The sequence below is a fragment of the Bos javanicus genome, chromosome 5, assembly GCF_032452875.1.
Source record: "Bos javanicus breed banteng chromosome 5, ARS-OSU_banteng_1.0, whole genome shotgun sequence".
Taxonomy (NCBI): Eukaryota; Metazoa; Chordata; class Mammalia; order Artiodactyla; family Bovidae; genus Bos; species Bos javanicus.
Genome location: NC_083872.1, coordinates 32,405,655 through 32,423,871, shown reverse-complemented (window position 1 = coordinate 32,423,871; position 18,217 = coordinate 32,405,655). Strand labels below are relative to the sequence as shown.

Genomic DNA, 18,217 nt, shown 5'->3' with positions numbered 1-18,217 from the left:
GAAAGCCACCAGCCACAGTCCAGACAGAGGTGTGTTGTAACATACGCACCAGATAATTCGGAAGACAAAATTAGCGAAATGTACAATAGCTAATAAACAATATTTTGAATATGTTGAGCTAAAATGTTTAAATTCACTTCACCTACTTCTTTTAGCTTTTTAAATATGGCTACTAAGGTGTTTGTATATGCGGCTTACGTATTTCTATTGGACAAAGCTACTTCGAAACAGCAAGATAGATTTGACTGGAAAAGATGAGAAAGGGCCTACAAAACAGAATAAACAGACTAGTCTTAGAATCTGTTTATAAGCTACAAATCGCATTCTTCGTCATCAGAACAATTCTGTACAATTGTATTTTATAGGCTTAACAAGTGACTCACTTAAGATCATAGGGGACAGACATTCCTTTAATATATAGTTATTTTTGCTATGTGCCAGGCAGTGTAACTAAATCCTGGAAGTCAAAGATCCCAAAGAAATTGTCTGCCCCTAGATTCAAAAACTCGGTCTGTGGAAACACATGTTAACAAATATTTGCAAAAAAATATAACACATGCTAAAGTGGAAGAGTATACTTTGCACTAGGAGCAAAGAAGTAAATGTGCATGGGTGGGAGGTCAGAGAAGGCCTGACAGAAGTCTTGAGGGAGAGAAGGGTGGGGAAGGCTCCATTAATGAAAGAATGTGCTAGACATGCAGTTGCAAAAGGATATAGACCATATTCAAGAGCAGATCATAGGGTATTTTGCGGAAGTAGTAGAGCCAGGATTTATATCTCAGTTCCTGGAACTAAATCCAGAGGTTCTTTTCATTTATATTTCCAAAAATGAGAAATACAAGGTATGTTAATCTGGGTATTTAGTAATACCAATATCTCAGTGACTGAACATAATAAGAGCTTATGTTTCATATAAGTCAGTGTGTAGCAGGCTTGTTGGGGCCAGTGAATGGGTTACGTGCTCCTTGCAATTATGGAAAGACCAGGTTTCTTCCCTCTTGTGACTCCACCATCCCCTGTTGCCTTGGAATCATCCAATCTGTGGGCTGACTTGGTGGAGGTATCAGGGCCCAGCCCTGGAAGTGCTATACATCATTTATACCCCATTTCCTTAGCCAGGGTTCAGGTACATGGTTACAGGGCTGTACCTAACTGCAGGGGGTGACTGTGAAGTGTGTGTACCCCAGTAGAGAAGGAAATGGGGTTTGATGAATGGTTAGCATTGCTTCTGTCACACTTATAATTAATCAAACACCTAAACCTGACTTTACCTGAAGGAGATATTTGGGGAGTGGTGAAGATTATATATATATTAAAAAAAAACAAAGAAAAAGGCAAAATAGTCATCTTTGGCCTGATGACACAGTAATGGGACATTAATATTTAATAAACATCTACTTTATGCCAGAAATTTGTTTTTTTAACATCACGGGGCAAAATATAAAATGTCTTTATTATTAGCTTTAATGTGCTATCTCTTTAGATATCAGTCAGCAAGCTGTGAGGTGTAGATATCTCAGCAAGGGTTTAAGAGCATTCGGTGAGCCAAAAGGCAAAATTAGGAATTGAACTCTGGTCTTCGATTTATAATCTGGTGCACCTGTCACCAGAGTGTTACTTTACCTTTCACAGTAATACATGGATGAATCAAATTCCTATGTAAGGTGGAATAATTAAACATGCAGGGAGTAGCAGGCAGATGATTCCATCTTTTTAAGACTTTCCAGTCTTAGATCAAGACTGGATCAGCTTTGAAGGCAAGATGTAGGAACAGCATCTTGTGTAGAATCAGAAGGCAGAAACGTACATGCTGTGGGGTGAAGAACATATGCAGATGTGCCTATTTAGAGAAGAAATGAGGAAAATGATAGAAAGATTAGAATAGTGGGTCAAGGACTTCTAACTTGCCATGTCAAGTTATAGAGAGTCACTATATTTAGTGTTATAAGCAAGAGATAAACCTGACAGGTCTAATTATATCATTCTAAGGAGACTCTTTTATCCAGGACTGCCCTATTGATAGAGTTCAGAACAATAGAATGGGATGAGTTGGACCTAAAGCCAGATTCTAGTGTGTATAGTACAGAGTTCCTCAGGACATAGCAGTATTCTTCCTGGGGCTCAGGGAAGTCACAGTCATTGAAAGTTCCAAGTTCTCTGTGAGGACTTCAAAAGACCTTAAGAGAATCAGTCTCTTGTCTGTCAGCCTTGGCTCCTTCATTTCTGAACTCTTGTTCTGCCATGGTTTGAATAAAAAAGTATAATTCAGGTGTTCACCAGTTTATGATTGTATTATGAGTTTATCAGTTGATTGTAATAAATTATCAGCTTGGCTTATAAAAACGTGTTCCACTGTAATAAACATACCTCCAATTGCTAATTAGAGCCCAATCACCATTTATAACACTGCTTTTCTTCCACTCAAAGTTTCTGAAGCTTGATGTTGGAGATGAGTTTTCACTAACGGGGCAGTGCAGTTATTTGCTTCCTCTATGTCTGTGTCTATAAAAGAAAGAGGAAGGTCAAGGAAACTGTAGTAGGACTCCTGTGGAAAGAAAGGTAAGGGCCCCTTCAGTTCAGTTCAGTTCAGTTGCTCAGTCGTGTCCGACTCTTTGCAACCCCATGAATTGCAGCACACCAGGCCTCCCTGTCCATCACCAACTCCCAAAGTTCACGCAGACTCACGTCCATTGAGTCAGTGATGCCATCCAGCCATCTCATCCTCAGTCGTCCCCTTCTCCTCCTGCCCCCAATCCCTCCCAGCATCAGAGTGTTTTCCAATGAGTCAGCTCTTCGCATGAGGTGGCCAAAGTACTGGAGTTTCAGCTTTAGCATCATTCCTTCCAAAGAAATCCCAGGGCTGATCTCCTTCAGAATGGACTGGTTGGATCTCCTTGCAGTCCAAGGGACTCTCAAGAGTCTTCTCCAACACCACAGTTTAAAAGCATCAATTCTTTGGCACTCAGCTTTCTTCACAGTCCAACTCTCACATCCATACATGACCACATGACCATACATGACCACATGACCTTTGTTGGCAAAATAATTTCTCTGCTTTTGAATATGCTATCTAGGTTGGTCATAACTTTCCTTCCAAGGAGTAAGTGTCTTTTAATTTCATGGCTGCAGTCACCATCTGCAGTGATTTTGGAGCCCTCCAAAATAAAATCTGACACTGTTTCCCCATCTATTTCCCATGAAGTGATGGGACCAGATGCCATGATCTTAGTTTTCTATGCTTAGTCAGTAGTTAATAATTAAAACTGGTACTTGTAGGGCACTTTAAAATTTACAAAGTACTTCTGTATACATGTGATCTTCATAGCTCAGGGAGATAGACTAATCATCTTTATCCCTAGTCTTCATAAAGAGATACAACTGAGCAACAACAATAATAATCCCTGGTTTACATTTAAGGAAATAGCAGTTCAGATATTTAAAATTGCAGAACCTCACTTTTTATTTCTACAATTCTGGGCAGATTTATATAGATACATCTGTTTTCTAATCAATAAAATGAATGTCATTATACCTACTCCATAGGGTTGTTCTGAAGAATAAATTGCCACCTAAAAATTGTCACTCACCATTTGCCTCTACAAGGATTAGGTCACTAGCTGCTGTTGTCACTGACCTTCAACACATCTTAAAAAGACTTCAGGGTGGACATCAAGGATGAGGCACTCTGTGCTCTGGGAAAAACTGGCAGAACAGGCTTTCAGATAGTTAGATATTTTCAGAAGAAGGTTTTATGAGCCTAGTTTCTCGCATCTTCTCATATCTAGGTAAGCACTAATATCATTAATGAGGACATTCTCTCCTTGTGACTATCAGCAACCTTCTGTGAGTAGCAGTAACCTGCCAAAGTATATGCTGGATACATGTATTGCCCTTCAGCAAAATCAGGTGTATACTGACTTCCCCCCCTACCTCTTTAAAGCAGTTCCTCAGAGCTATCTGAGAGGGCTTCTCCCAGGCTATAGTCCTCATTTTGCTCCAAATAAAACTTAACACACAACTCTCACATTGTGGATTTTTTTTTCTGTCAACAAAATAGATAATTTAACACATAGGAATAATTCAGTAAATGATAAGACCTAGGTATGGAGCTGTATAATTTGTGAAAAGAAGACTTTAGTAGGGTGGGACAGAGCAAAGATGGGATAAAAGATAATTTATTCCTGAGTCTCAGTGAGGTAGACAAATTGATTGGAGCTGAAGATGTAGGTGGCAGAGTGGGAGCTTTAACTGCAGCTTGGGATAGGGGCTACAGTTATTGGTAATAACTAGGTATGGGGTATGACTGTAAAAGTGAATGACTGAGGTTGTGGACAAGATTATTTAAGGTAAGAGAAAGTCAAGGAATGGAGAGGCTGGGTATTAGTGGGGATAGTAATCAAAATATTAAACTACCAGTACTAGTGTGGGCATAGGCCCATTAAAATGAAGTAGCTTATAGTTCTGTGCAGGGTCCTGGAGGCACTAGTGGCAATGACAGTGTTTCAGTATGTTAATGATCATGCTTGCACAGTTGAACCCAGGGCATAAGATGGGTCATCCACTTGGATACTACCATGAATGATGATGAAGTTACATAGAGTGAGATAGCAAGCTAGTTGAGGGAGTCTTTAATGAAAGAAGGAGAATGACCAGGACTATGGTAGGTGATAATAACAAGGAAGGGTAATGTGCAGAATGGCCTGACGTCTCAAAGGAGCAGGACATTACATAGGGAGAAAGGAGGATAGTGGTACTTGAGGCAGTAATGAGCAAAGAGCCTATTTATTCTACTTCTAACCCTATAAAGTGTAAAGCCGTGGCTTTCAAATTTCATATATTGTATTTGAAAAAAAAAACATATTTGAAAGTCATCATTTATATACTTGAAAAAATAGCTTACTTTCATGGAACAATACCTTAACTACATGCAGTATATGCTGATATTTTTCTATTTATTTTTAAAGTTTTTTTTATTTCCTACCCATTAAATTAATTTCATAAACCATGAATAGGTTGCAATTTACCATTTGAGAAGCATTGGTATGTATATTGTCAGAGAAAAGTCCCCTTGAGAGGACTGCAAAAGAAGCATGCTTTTTCCTGAAGAGGTAGCCAGGTTTCAGCTAGATAAAAGAGGTGAAAGAAACGTCTGTCAAAGAGGTTGAAGGATATAGGAGCATCTTAGTCTGTTCAGGCTGTGGTAACAAAATACCATAGACTTGGTGGCTTATTAACAGTGAACATTTATTTTTCACAGTTCTGGAGGGTGAGAAGCCTAAGACTGAGACACTGACAGATTCTGGTGGAAAACTGCTTCTGGTGTCTTCTTGCTCTGTCTTCACATGATAGAAGGGGTAAGGGAGTTCTCTGAGGCCTCTTTTATAAAGGCATTAATCTCATTTATGAGGGGTCTGCCCAAAAGACCTAATCGTTTCCTTGAAGGCCCCACATCCAGGTACCATCAAACTGGGGATTAGGTTCCTATATATGAATTTTGGGAGGACACAAGCATTCAATCTACAGCAATGGGACTTTATTGATGATGGGTCCTGAATTCCAGAGATCACAGTGGAAGAAGTTAGAAGTTGTTTTGAGGGTTAGAGTCTGATTCAAATTAGGCAATGTAGAAGACAGTAATAGGGTAAGAATCTCTATGGTGAGGGGTGATCTGGAGGCCAAGTATTTTTGTGGCCAGTGTTGTAAGCAGACATATAGGACATGATGGATTAGTACTCTCAGGGGGAGGTGTATAGTTAGTTCTCATGATAGTCATCTTGTCAGTGGTGAGGTGAGGTTTAAGGGTTAGCTTGGGATCAGTAGACGAAGTGTTTGTGATAGAATGAAAGTCTCACTAGAAGTGTGCTGCACTTGTATACTCTCTTTCAATCGTGTTGTGAACAGAGTTAAGGCCAGAGGAGCTGTCTTTCCAAAAGTGCCAGAGCTCCAAGGTCTCTTAAATCATGCTTGGCAATAGTGGTGGTGGTGTGAAGGATTAAGGAGTTCTGTGGCTTAACCTTAAATCTTACTTTCCCTGATATTGAGGGGAGGGAAGGAGTAGCCTTATAAGGAGGTAACAGTTTCTTGTGTACTCTTTTTTGTTGTTGTTGATTTTATTTTTTTTAAGTTTTTGATGTGGACCATTTTTAAAGTCTGATGTGCTGCAGTCCATGGGGTCGCAGAGTCAGACATGACTTAGCGACAGAACAACATCATTTCTTAAAGTCTTTATTGAATTTGTTGCAATAGTGCTTTTGTTTTATGTTTTTTTTTTTTTTTTTTGGCCACGAGGCTTGTGGGATCTTAGCTTCCCAACCAGGATGGAATCCACACCCTCTGCATTGGAAGATGTAGTCTTAACCACTGGACAGCCAGTTAAGTCCCTCTTGTGTACTCTTTAAATGGGAAAATTTTAATACTAAAGACAGTGCTAAATTGAATAGTGGGCACAGAGTTGTGCTGGAAATAGCACTAAACTAAGAAGCAAAAGATTTGTTTTTAGTTCTGGCTTTGCCTCTAGGTGTCAGATCAATCAACTTGGTATAATGTCATTCATTCTTCTTTTCCTTAAAAGCTGTTGTGAAGACTAAATTAAATAATAATACAGGCACATGGTGTAAAATTTTTAAAACACTTGTAAGCAAGATGTTGGCAATTGATGTTACCTGGCAGAAATAATTTGTAGTCAGTGCAAATAGTGAACCAAGTGCCAGCAGCTGTCAGTTAGTGACAGCTGGTGTTGCAATCAGGGTAAGACTAGATGTTTTTATAAGATTTAAAAAATTTTTTGGTGGTAGGACACAACTCAGAGACAGACAGGTGAAAGGCAGAACTCTTTGTTACTTGCAGCTATAGACCAGAGAAGGCTGTCACACAGGGTCACACAGGAATTTTACCCAGGGACAGGTAACAGTAAGCTGGAACTGTAGGAAATGCTTGTGGAGTCCTAACTGCTGGACTGCCAGGGAATCCCAGCACTGTGACATATCATGTTGTACTCAGACAACTGCAAAGTGGTGTAATCTCAAATTGTCATTATTTTATAGTACAAAAACTTAATTCTAAACAGATTACTCGTTGACATAGTATGGTATCTTAATTTAGTTCTCTGTTGCTTTTTTCATTGAAGACTAGTTGATTTATGATATTATATTAGTTTCAGGTATACAACAATGACTGCATATTTTTATAGATTAAACCCCATTTAAAGTAATTATAATATGTTGGTTATATTCCCTGTGCTGTACTGTGTCCATATTGCTTATTTATTTTATACCTACTAGTTCATACCTCTTAATCCCATTCCCCATCATGTCTCTCCTCTCACTGCTCTCACCACTGGTAAAAATAGTTTGTTCTCTGTGTCTGAGTATGTTTCTGTTTTGTTATATGCATTTATTTGTCTTGTTTTTAAGATTCCACATATAAGTGAAAAATACAGTATTTGTCTTTCTCTGACTTATGTCACCTTTCATAATACTCTTCAAGTTCACCTATGTTGTTAGAAATGGTAAATTCTTTTTTATGGCTGAATAATATGCCGTGCGCACGTGTGTGTGTCTAACAGTTTATTTGTCTGTTCATGATGAACAGTTTATTTGAACAGTTTGGACACATGAATGGACAGTTTATTTGTCCATTCATCTTTTGATGAACACTTAGATTGCTTCTGTGAATGTCAGATTCTTCTTAGATGGCTATTGTGAATAATGCTGCTGTGAACATTGGGGGTGCAAATGTCTTTTCAGGTTAGTGTTTTTTTTTTTTTTTTTCATTTTCTCTGGATATGTAACCAGGATTGGAATTGCTGGATCATTCTATTTTTAATTTTTGAGAAAACTTAATACTGTTTCCACAGTGACTGTACCAATGTGTATTTTGACCAGCAGTGTACTGCTGCTGCTGCTGCTGCTAAGTTGCTTCAGTCGTGTCCGACTCTGCGACCCCAGAGACGGCAGCCCACCAGGCTCCCCCGTCCCTGGGATTCTCCAGGCAAGAACACTGGAGTGGGTTGCCATTTCCTTCTCCAATGTATGAAAGTGAAAAGTGAAAGTGAAGTTGCTCAGTCATGTCCGACTCCTAGCGACCCCATGGACTGCAGCCCACCAGGCCCCTCCGTCCATGGGATTTTCCAGGCAAGAGTACTGGAGTGGGTTGCCATTGCCTTCTCCGGCAGTGTACTAGGGCTCCCTTTCTCCACATTTTCACCAACATTTATTATTTGTTATCTTTTTCAGGGTAGTCATTCTGACAGATGTGAGGTAGTAACTCCTCATACTTATAATTTGCACTTTGCTGATTATTAGTGATGTTGAGCATCTTTTCATGTGCCCATTGGCCATCTGTATATCTTCTTCAGAAAAATATTTATTTAGGCAATCTGCCTATTTTTAATTAGGTTGTTTTTTGATATTAAGTGGTATGAACTCTTTATTTGTTTTTGATATTACCCCTTATCAGTCATACCAGTGTAAATATTTTCTCCCATTCAGTGCTCAGTTGCTTCAGTTGTATCTGACTCTTTCTGACTGCATGGACAGTAGCCTGCCAGGCTCCTCTGTCCATGGGACTTTCCTGGCAAGAGTACTGGAGAGGATTGCCAAGCCGCCCTTCAGGAGATATTCCCAGGGGTCAAACCCGTGTCTACTGTGTCTCCTGTATTGCAGGCAGATTCTTTACTGCTGAGTCACGGGGAAGCCCTCCCATTTAGTAGGTTGTTCTTTTGTCAATGGTTTCCTTTGCTGTGCAAAATCTTCTAAGTTTAATCAGACTTCATTTGTTTATTTTTGCTTTTGCTTTTCTTGCCTAAGGCAACAGATCCAAAAAAAATTCCTAAGATTTATGTCAGAGAGTGTATTGTCTATGTTTTCCTCTAAGACGTTTATGGTTTCTGGTCTTACATTTAGGTCTTTTATCCATTTTGCATTTATTTTTGTATGTAGTATGATAAAATGTCCTAATTTTAGTCTCTTACATGTAGCTGTATAGTTTCCCCAGCACCAGTTATTGAAGAGAGTGTCTTTTCCCCATTTTTTCCACCTTTGTTATAGATTGATTGATCATAAATGCATAGGTTTATTTTTGGGCTTTCTGTTCTATTCCATTGATCTATGTGTCTGTGCATGTGCTTGTACACATGCAGTTTGATTACTGTAGCTTTATAGTATAGTCTAAAGTCAGGGAATGTGATACCTCAGTTTTGTTATTCTTGCTTAAGATTGCTTTGACTGTTTGAAGTCTTCTGCAGTTTCCTATAAATTTTAGGATTGCTCTAGTTCTGTGGAATATGGCATGAGTATTTTGGTAGGGATTGTATTAAATCTGTAGATTGTTTTGGGTAATATAGCTATTTTAACAATATCACTTTTTTCTAATTGTAATTCATGAACATGGGATATCTTTCCATTTATTTGTATTATCGTCACTTTCCTTCATTAATGTCTTATATTTTTCAGAGTACAGGTCTTTTATCTCCTTGGTTAAGTTTATCCCTAGATATTTTTTTCTTTTTGATGCGATTTTGAATGGGATTGTTTTGTTGCTTTCTCTTTTTAATAGTTCTTTATTAGTATATAGAGAAGCAATGGATTCCTGTATATCAATTTTATATCCTACAAATTTACTAAATTCACTTATTCTAAATTTGGTAGAGACTTTAAGGTTTTCTCTATTTAGCATCATGTCATCTGTATATAGTTATAATTTTATTTCTTCCCTTCTAATTTGGGTGCCATTTATTTCTTTTTCTTGTCTGATTACTCTGGCTAGGGTTTCCAATTCTATATTAAATAGAAATTGTGAGAATGGCATCCTTGTCTTTTTCCTGATTTTAGAGGGAAAACTTTCAGCTTTTCACTGTTGAGTATGATGTTAGCTTTGGTTTTGTCACAGATGGACTTATCATGTTGAGGTATGTTTCCTCTATACCAACTTTCTTGAGGGTATAGACTTTTTTTTTATCATGAGTGATGTTGAGTTTTGTCAAATGCTTTTACTGTGTCAGTTGTGATGATCATGTGATTTTTATCCTTTGTTTGTTAATGGGGTGTGTAACACTGTTTGTGAATATTACACATCCTTGCATCTTTGGAATAAAAGATTTTTAAGTTTGAGTGTTTCTATGTATCATTTCAGTTCAGTCACTCAGACGTGTCCAACTCTTTGCAACCCCATGGACTGTAGCACGCCAGGCTTCCCTGTCTATCACCAACTCCTGAAGCTTGCTGAAACTCATGTCTGTTGAATTGGTGATGCCATCCAACCATCTCATCCTCTGTCGTCCCCTTCTCCTCCTGCCTTCAATCTTTCCCAGCATCAGGGTCTTTTCCAATGAATAAGTTATAAGGATCATGAATAAGAGAGTGTATCACTACAGATCCTTCATAGACTTAAAAGCCAATATGAGGAAGTTATGAATGATTTTATGCCAATGCATTTGACAATTTAAATGGAGAAATTCTTTGAAAGACACAGATTAACAAATTACAAGAATATATAGAAAACCACAGTAGCACTATCAACTATTGAATTTGTAACCATAATCAGAAGGAAACTCAAGGTCTAGATGGTTTTACTGGTGAATCTGATCAAACTTAAACAAAAGGATAGTAATTCTACAAACTTTTTTTAAAAGAAATTTTTATTCAGATCTTGTTTTATGACTAAATATAGTTTTAGTCATATAAATTCTGTATTTTTTGGTTAAATTTATTACTGGTTATTTTATTATTTTGTTGATAATGTGAATGGATTTTTTTCCATTTTCAGTTCAAATTGGTTTTTGATAGGATAGTAATAAAATTTTTTTGTATTTATTTTTTGTGTTGTCAACTTAATCTCTCTTATTAATTCTCATTCTTCCCTTCACCTCAGCCTATTGAGTCTAAGAATTAATCATATCATCTGCATACAAAATAAGTAATTTTGTATTTTATAATTATTTTAAGTATTTCTTCTTCATGTCTTATTATCATAGTTATAAGTTTCAAAACAATGTAAGGAAACCATAGAGAAAACAGGCATGTCAGCTCAGTTTCTGGTTTTAATAGAAATCACTTCAGTATTTCACTATTTATAGTTTATCCAAGAAATTAAAATTACCATGTTTACTAAAAATTCCATGTTACATTTGTGTATAACTTAACAATTACTTAATAAAGCAAAGATCTATGTGATCACTGTATAAGAAAAAATTTAAAGGTTAAGAAATAGTACATTACCAGCACTGGGAATGTACATCATTCTGCTACAGGAACCCTGTCCCTTCTCCTCTTAGTACTAACACAGGTTGCCCTAACATTCTTACTGATTTCCTTACTTTCTTTATAGTTATACCATTTATACATGCATCCCTGAATATTATAGTCTTGTTTGCCTTTATTTGAACTTTATATGAATGAAATAGTTTTATGTAACATTTTGTACAATATTATATCTAAGGTTGATCCATGCTACTTGGTGTGGAAATGTTTATTCATTTTCTTTGGTTGTATTCACTTCACATATACATACATATGCACGTCTGCTCAGTAGTGTCTGACTTTTGCAGCTTTATGGACTGAAACCCGCCAGGCTTCTCTGCCCATGGAATTTTCCAGGAAAGAATACTGGAGTGCGTTGCCATTTCCCATTTCCATTGGGAAGATTAGGGGATCTTCCCAATGCAGGGATCAAACCTGCATCTCTGGCATCTCCTGCATTGGCAGGCAGATTCTTTACCACTGCACCACCTGGGAAACCAATTCAAAAATTGTCTTTTAATTTCTATTGTAGATGGCCATTCAGGCTTCCCTGGTGGCTCAGCCAGTAAAGAATCCACCTGCAATGCAGGAGACCCATGGGTCGCATAGAGTCGGACACAACTGAGCGAGTTTGATTATGGTATTATGGTATGGGTTATTTCCTGTTTTTGGTTATTACAAGCACTGCTACCATGAACATTTTTGTACATTTATATTGGTGCAATGAATAAGAGTTTCTCTAGATAAATCCATAATAGTGGAATTTGGGGCTGAATTAACTTTACCACATAATGGTTAACAAAAAACTTTTTCCCAAATGAGAATTTTCATTGTTCTACATTATTGCCAATACCTCGTTTTATTGGGCTTCTTAATTTTTGCATTTTGTCATCTGCCTAATGGTACTTTTCACTGTGGTTTTCATTTGCATGATTCCTATTAAGGATGAGGATCTAAGAGATTTGGATTTCCTCTTTTGTCAAGGTCCTGTTCCAGACCATTGTTGATTTTCCTATCTGAATGATTTCTTTTTTTATAATGGATACTAGGATTTTGCTGCTCATGTGTGTGGCATATATTTTTTACTAATCTTTTCATTCTTTTTTAAATTTTTTATTTTATTTTTTAACTTTACAATACTGTATTGGTTTTGCCATATATCAACATGAATCTGCCACAGGTATACACGTGTTCCCCATCCTGAACCCTCCTCCCTCCTCCCTCCCCATACCGTCCCTCTGGGTCATCCCAGTGCACCAGCCCCAAGCATCCAGTATCCTGCATTGAACCTGGACTGGCGACTCGTTTCATATATGATATTATACATGTTTCAATGCCATTCTCCCAAATCATCCCACCCTCTCCCTCTCCCACAGTCCCAAAAGACTGTTCTATACATCTGTGTCTCTTTTGCTCTCTTGCATACAGGGTTGTCGTTACCATCTTTCTAAATTCCATATATATGCATTAGTATACTGTATTGGTGTTTTTCTTTCTGGCTTACTTCACTCTGTATAGTAGGCTCCAGTTTCATCCACCTCGTTAGAACTGATTCAAATGTATTCTTTTTAATGGTGATCTTTTCATTCTTAATGAGGTTCTTTTTGATAAGTCAAAGTTCCTAATCTTAATATAATTCCATTTATCAACATGTTTTGGTAGTTCAGTTCAGTTCAGTTGCTCAGTCGTGTCCAACTCTTTGCGACCCCATGGACAGCAGCATGCCAGGCCTCCTTGTCCATCGCCAACTGCCGGAGTTTACTCAAACTCATGTCCATTGAGTTGGTGATGCCATCCACCCATCTCATCCTCTGTTGTCTCCTTCTCCTCCTGCCTTCAGTCTTTCCCAGCATCAGGGTCTTTTCAAATGAGTCAATTCTTCACATCAGATGACCGAAATATTGGAGTTTCAGCTTTAGTATCAGTCCTTCCAATGACGATTCAGGACTGATTTCCTTTAGGATGGACTGGTTGGATCTCCTTGCTGTCCAAGGGACTGTCAAGAATCTTCTCCAATACCACAGTTCAAAAGCATCACTTCTTCAGTGCTCAGCTTTCTTTATAGTCCAACTCTCACATCCATACATGACTACTGGAAAAACCATAGCTTTGACTAGACGGACCTTTGTTTGCAAAGTAATGTCTCTGCTTTTTAATATGCTGTCTAGATTGGTCATAACTTTTCTTCCAAGGAGCAAGCGTCTTTTAATTTCATGGCTGTCGTCACCATCTACAGTGATTTTGGAGCCCCGAAATATAGTCTGTCACTGTTTCCACTGTTTCTCCATCTATTTGCCATGAAGTGATGGGACCAGATGCCATGATCTTAGTTTTCTGAATGTTGAGTTTTAAGCCAACTTTCTCACTCTCCTCTTTCACTTTCATCAAGAGGCTCTTTAGTTCTCCTTTGCTTTCTGCCATAAGGGTGGTGTCATCTGCATATCTGAGGTTACAGTACTTTTCATATCTGGTTTTTAAAAATCCTCCTCTGCCATGAATATATTGTCCTATATTATGTTATAAAAGATTTTTAGCTTTGCCTTTCACATTTAATACTTTGACTGGAACTGTTTTTTGCTTATATTGGGTGAGGATAAAATTTTATTAATTTTCTACATGAAGAGCTAATCATCCCAGCAGTATTGATTGAAAAGTACACCTTCAGTGAATTGATTTACCTTGCCATCTCAGTGTTTACTTCTGAGTTTGGGGTCCATTTCTGAGTTCTCTTTTCCATTAGTGTATTTGTCTATTTGTTAGTAATATAAAGTCTTAATTACATAGTTTTATAATAAATCTTGATGTCTTATTCTTCTTAACTTGGCCTTTATTGAGTTGTTTACCTTTGCATAAATTTTGGAATCAACTTTTCAAATTAATAAAAAATTGTTCTGGAATTTAAATTGAAATTATACTAAAAATATGGGCTTCTCTGGTGGCTCAGTGGTAAAAATCCGCCTGCCAATGCAGGAGATGTGGGTTTGATTCCTGGGTCAGGAAGATCCCCTGGAGAAGGAAATGGCAACCCCACTCTAGTATTCTTGACTGAAAAATCCTATGGACAGAGGAGCATGGCAGGCTACAGTCCATGGGGTTACAAAAGAGTTGAACATGACGTAGCAACTAAAACAACAGCAACATACTAAATATATAAATGATTTGGGAACAACTGACATTTTAAAAATCATCTAACATTTGTAAACATGATATATTACTTTCTATTTAGGTGTTCATTAGTGTTTCTCAATAGGCTGCTATTATGTATTTGTTTATTAATTACATAGATGCAAAGGGGTACCTTATTGACCTTTTAATTTTAGTTCTATAATTATTCATGCCTACCACCTACTCCATATACTGTTATACAATATGTACCTGGATCAAATGCACATGCTATATTTTATAAATGTAAGATCTCGGCAAGAGAGCTTAGGAAAAATAAGACAGGCATGATACACGGATTTCTAATATAGAATAATTGAATTTTTTCACCTTTTCCTGCCATATTGGTCATGATTCTAAAAAACAGAACTGATAGACTATGTATATAAATACATAGATATGTAGAAGAGATTTATTGTGAGACATTGGCTCACACAATTATGGAAGCTGAGATAATGCCACCTGCAAGACAGAGGCTTAGGAAAGGCAGTGTTGTAATTCTAGTCAAAACTGAAGGTTTAGAAACCAGGGGAGCTAGTGAGAGAAGTCCCACCTTTAGTCTGAAGGTCCAAGAACCGGAAGCATCACTATCTAAGGGCAGAGAAAGCAAACTCACCCTGTTTTGTTCCATTTTAGCCCTTAGCAGTTGGATGATACCCAGGCACATTGTGATACCCAGGCAGTCTTCTTTGCTAGGTCTATGGATTCAATGCTCATCTCTTCTGGAAACACTGTCATAGACACACCCAGAAATAATGTTTTGCCAGCTATCTGGGCATCCCTTAATCCAGTCAAGTTGACATGTAAAATTAACCAACACATCAGCCTATGCAGGTTCACTGGCCTTTTGATGCCAGAGAATACCACCAGGTCTTATGAATGGATGGCTCTGACTGTTTTCATTCTGGAGTATTATTTATACCTGATTTCTTCTTTGTTGTAGGCGCCTTTCTTTATTGTGTGCCTTTGTTAAAATGCCAAGAAAAAGTTGACATTTTGGCCAGAGACCCTGTTCTGCTTCAATATACTTTATGTATGTCAGCAAGCCCTGCTATTTCCTCACACAGAGCCAAGATCTCTCTCTGTGAACATGTGTGTGAAGTGAAAGTTGCTCAGTTGTGTCCGACTCTGTGACCCCATGGACTATACAGTTCATGGAATTCTCCAGGCCAGAATACTCGAGTGGGTAGCCTTTCCCTTCTCTAGGGGATCTTCCCAGCCCAGGGATCAAACACAGGTCTCCTTCATTGCAGGCAGATTCTTTTACCAGCTGAGCCACAGGGGAAGTCCAAGAATACTAGAGTTGGTAGCCTATCCCTTCTCCAGCAGATCTTCCCGACCCAGGAGTTGAACCAGGGTCTCCTGCATTGCAGATGGATTCTTTACCAATTGAGCTATGAGGGAAGCCCCTTGTATGAGGGAAGCTATGAGAGAGCTGTGAAGGTCTCTCTATGGTTATTTTGCAAAGGGCTCCTGGATAGGAACCTGTACATCAAGCTCTTTTTCCCCCAACCTCCTCCTCTTGTTTTTTGGGGGCAGCTTATTTACTTCAAAATCCAAACAAATAGTTAAATATAATTGAAATTCAATTTCCCCAAGTGCTCTGTGCCTGTAAACATCTTTCTCCTTTAGAGATACATTTTCTCTTTCCTGAGCAGAAGCACACAGCTTTCTCTTACCTGCTGGCACACTTCTGTTGCCTCAGCAGTCGCTGTAGAGCTGTTTTTACCTCCTGGTTCTTGAAGCTGTAGATAAGGGGGTTCAGCAAGGAAGTGATCACACTATACTGAATGGAGACCACTCGCTCCAACACTGAGCCTGAGTCAGGGCTGATGTACCTGAACAGAGCTGTCCCGTAGAACAGGAGCACCACAGTGAGGTGGGAGGAACAGGTGGAAAAGGCCTTGCCTTGGCCCTCAGCGGAGCGGATACTCAGTATGGCAGAAATGATTCTTGAGTAAGAAAAGAGGATTGGGGGAAGTGTCAGCAGCCCTAAAGATGTGCATGACACAGCTAGAAGAATCTCATTGACAGTGGGGTCAGTACAAGACAGAGGGAAGAGTGGAGGTAGCTCACAACTGAAATGGGGGATGATGTTGGAACCACAAAAATGTAACTTGTGAACAAAGAGGCTATTCATCAAGGAAATAGAAAATCCCACTGCCCAAGCTGTGCTCACAATCCCAGTGCAGAGAGGTCTGTTTATGACCACAGTGTAGAGCAGAGGGTGGCAGATAGCAGCATAGCGGTCGTAGGCCATGGCAGAGAGAAGACAGGCTTCTGTCCCCCCTGAGAGAGTGAAAAAGAAACTCTGAGTGATGCAGCCCCACACTGAGATACTTTTCTTCTGAGACAAGAAGTTCTGTAGCATTTTGGGCACAGTGACTGAGGAGAAACTGAGATCCAGAAAAGACAGGTGTCCGAGGAAGAAATACATGGGTGTGTGGAGCCGAGCATCAACCTTGATGATCAGGATCATCACTGTGTTCCCCACTAATGTCAGCAGGTAAATCCCCAGGAACAGCACAAAGAGCACGGTCTGGATCTGGGGGTCACTGGACAATCCCAGAAGGACAAACTCCGTAATAATACTGACATTTTTCATGGTTGCTTAGAGATTCTGTCCCTCAGAAGAAATGAATGGTTCTACATTTGTGAGACATTGATCTGAGTCATTTTCCATGAACAAGAGACTTCTGCTCAAAGAGAGTATATCTCTTTCTGTGCTGTGTGCTAAGCCGCTTTAGTTGTATACCTTCTTACCTATAGACTAAAATAGGAAACTCAGGATAAGGGAGTGTCTTCTCAGATGCTATATTCTTACTTGACCTTGTTTTCTAATTGCTAGCATTATCTTGTCATGATCTTTAATCCTTCACCCTACTTTGTCACTCTTAGTAATAATAATAATGATAACTCATGTGCATTTAATAATAACAGTGTATCATGCATAGGAAAATCAGGTTCTGGATTCAAAACAAGGGGCATAGCCCAGAAAACCCTCCATGGTTAAGGGCTGAGAGGACTATGGGAAAATGATTTCCTCTTAGAATAGTGAAATCATAGACTCACAGTATGCTAGGATGTTGTCATAATGGCTTTTAACCCCTTCATTTTATAAATGAGGTGAATGCAATGCCTAAGGCCTCATAGCAAAGTGAAGTCAAGGTTGGGATTAGCCCAGATGTTTCAATTAGTCTTGCATGCATCCTCATGTACCACACTTACTGGTTTTAAACTGATAGTTAAGATGAGTTTTGTGTGGTTTTGGGGTCATGAACAACTTCATTAGTAGGGAGTTCACCTAAATTATGTCTAGGTATTCCTTGGCTCTGATATAGTGCTCCCTACAGTTCTGTGACAGCAGCTAAGTGGAAAGAGTGCTAGTTTTAGAGTACTAACCTTAGTTTGAGTCTTGGCTCAAACATTCTAATGGTATCATCTGAGAAAAGTTACTTAGTTTCTTGAAACCTTCCCTTTTTCATTTATGAAATTGGGCAAATGAAACATGCTTTTGCAAACTGTCTAGCCCATGACACACTACACAAAAACATCAAATGTGTGTATGAACAAAGATTGACACAGAATATTGAAAAATAGAAGTGATTTCTCTATTGGTTAGTAGGCTTATGGGCATTCATTTCTTTTGAACAGTTTCTCTAATGTTGTAAAATTATTTTTCCACTGAACATTTCTTTATATATATATATATATATATATAAAGAAAAGATTTGAAGACTTTCAGGAAACTCTCAGCTTAGCTCTGTTTTCTTCAGAGAGAAATACTGAATTGCAGTGAGAGAAAGCTCCTGGGCAAA

At 38.4% G+C, this 18,217-nt stretch overlaps 1 protein-coding gene across 1 annotated transcript; it reads right to left on the bottom strand.

The window, feature by feature from the left end:
• Positions 1-16,074: 16,074 nt before the first annotated feature.
• On the bottom strand, positions 16,075-17,004 carry LOC133248668 (olfactory receptor 8S1-like). Its single transcript, XM_061419035.1, has one exon. It carries the CDS (start codon positions 17,002-17,004, stop codon positions 16,075-16,077), a length of 930 nt encoding a protein of 309 aa, XP_061275019.1.
• Between the last annotated feature and the right edge of the window lie 1,213 nt (positions 17,005-18,217).

Bases quoted from the DNA above. Each gene is read 5' to 3' on its own strand.
- LOC133248668 (XM_061419035.1), bottom strand. From the start codon at position 17,004: ATGAAAAATGTCAGTATTATTACGGAGTTTGTCCTTCTGGGATTGTCC.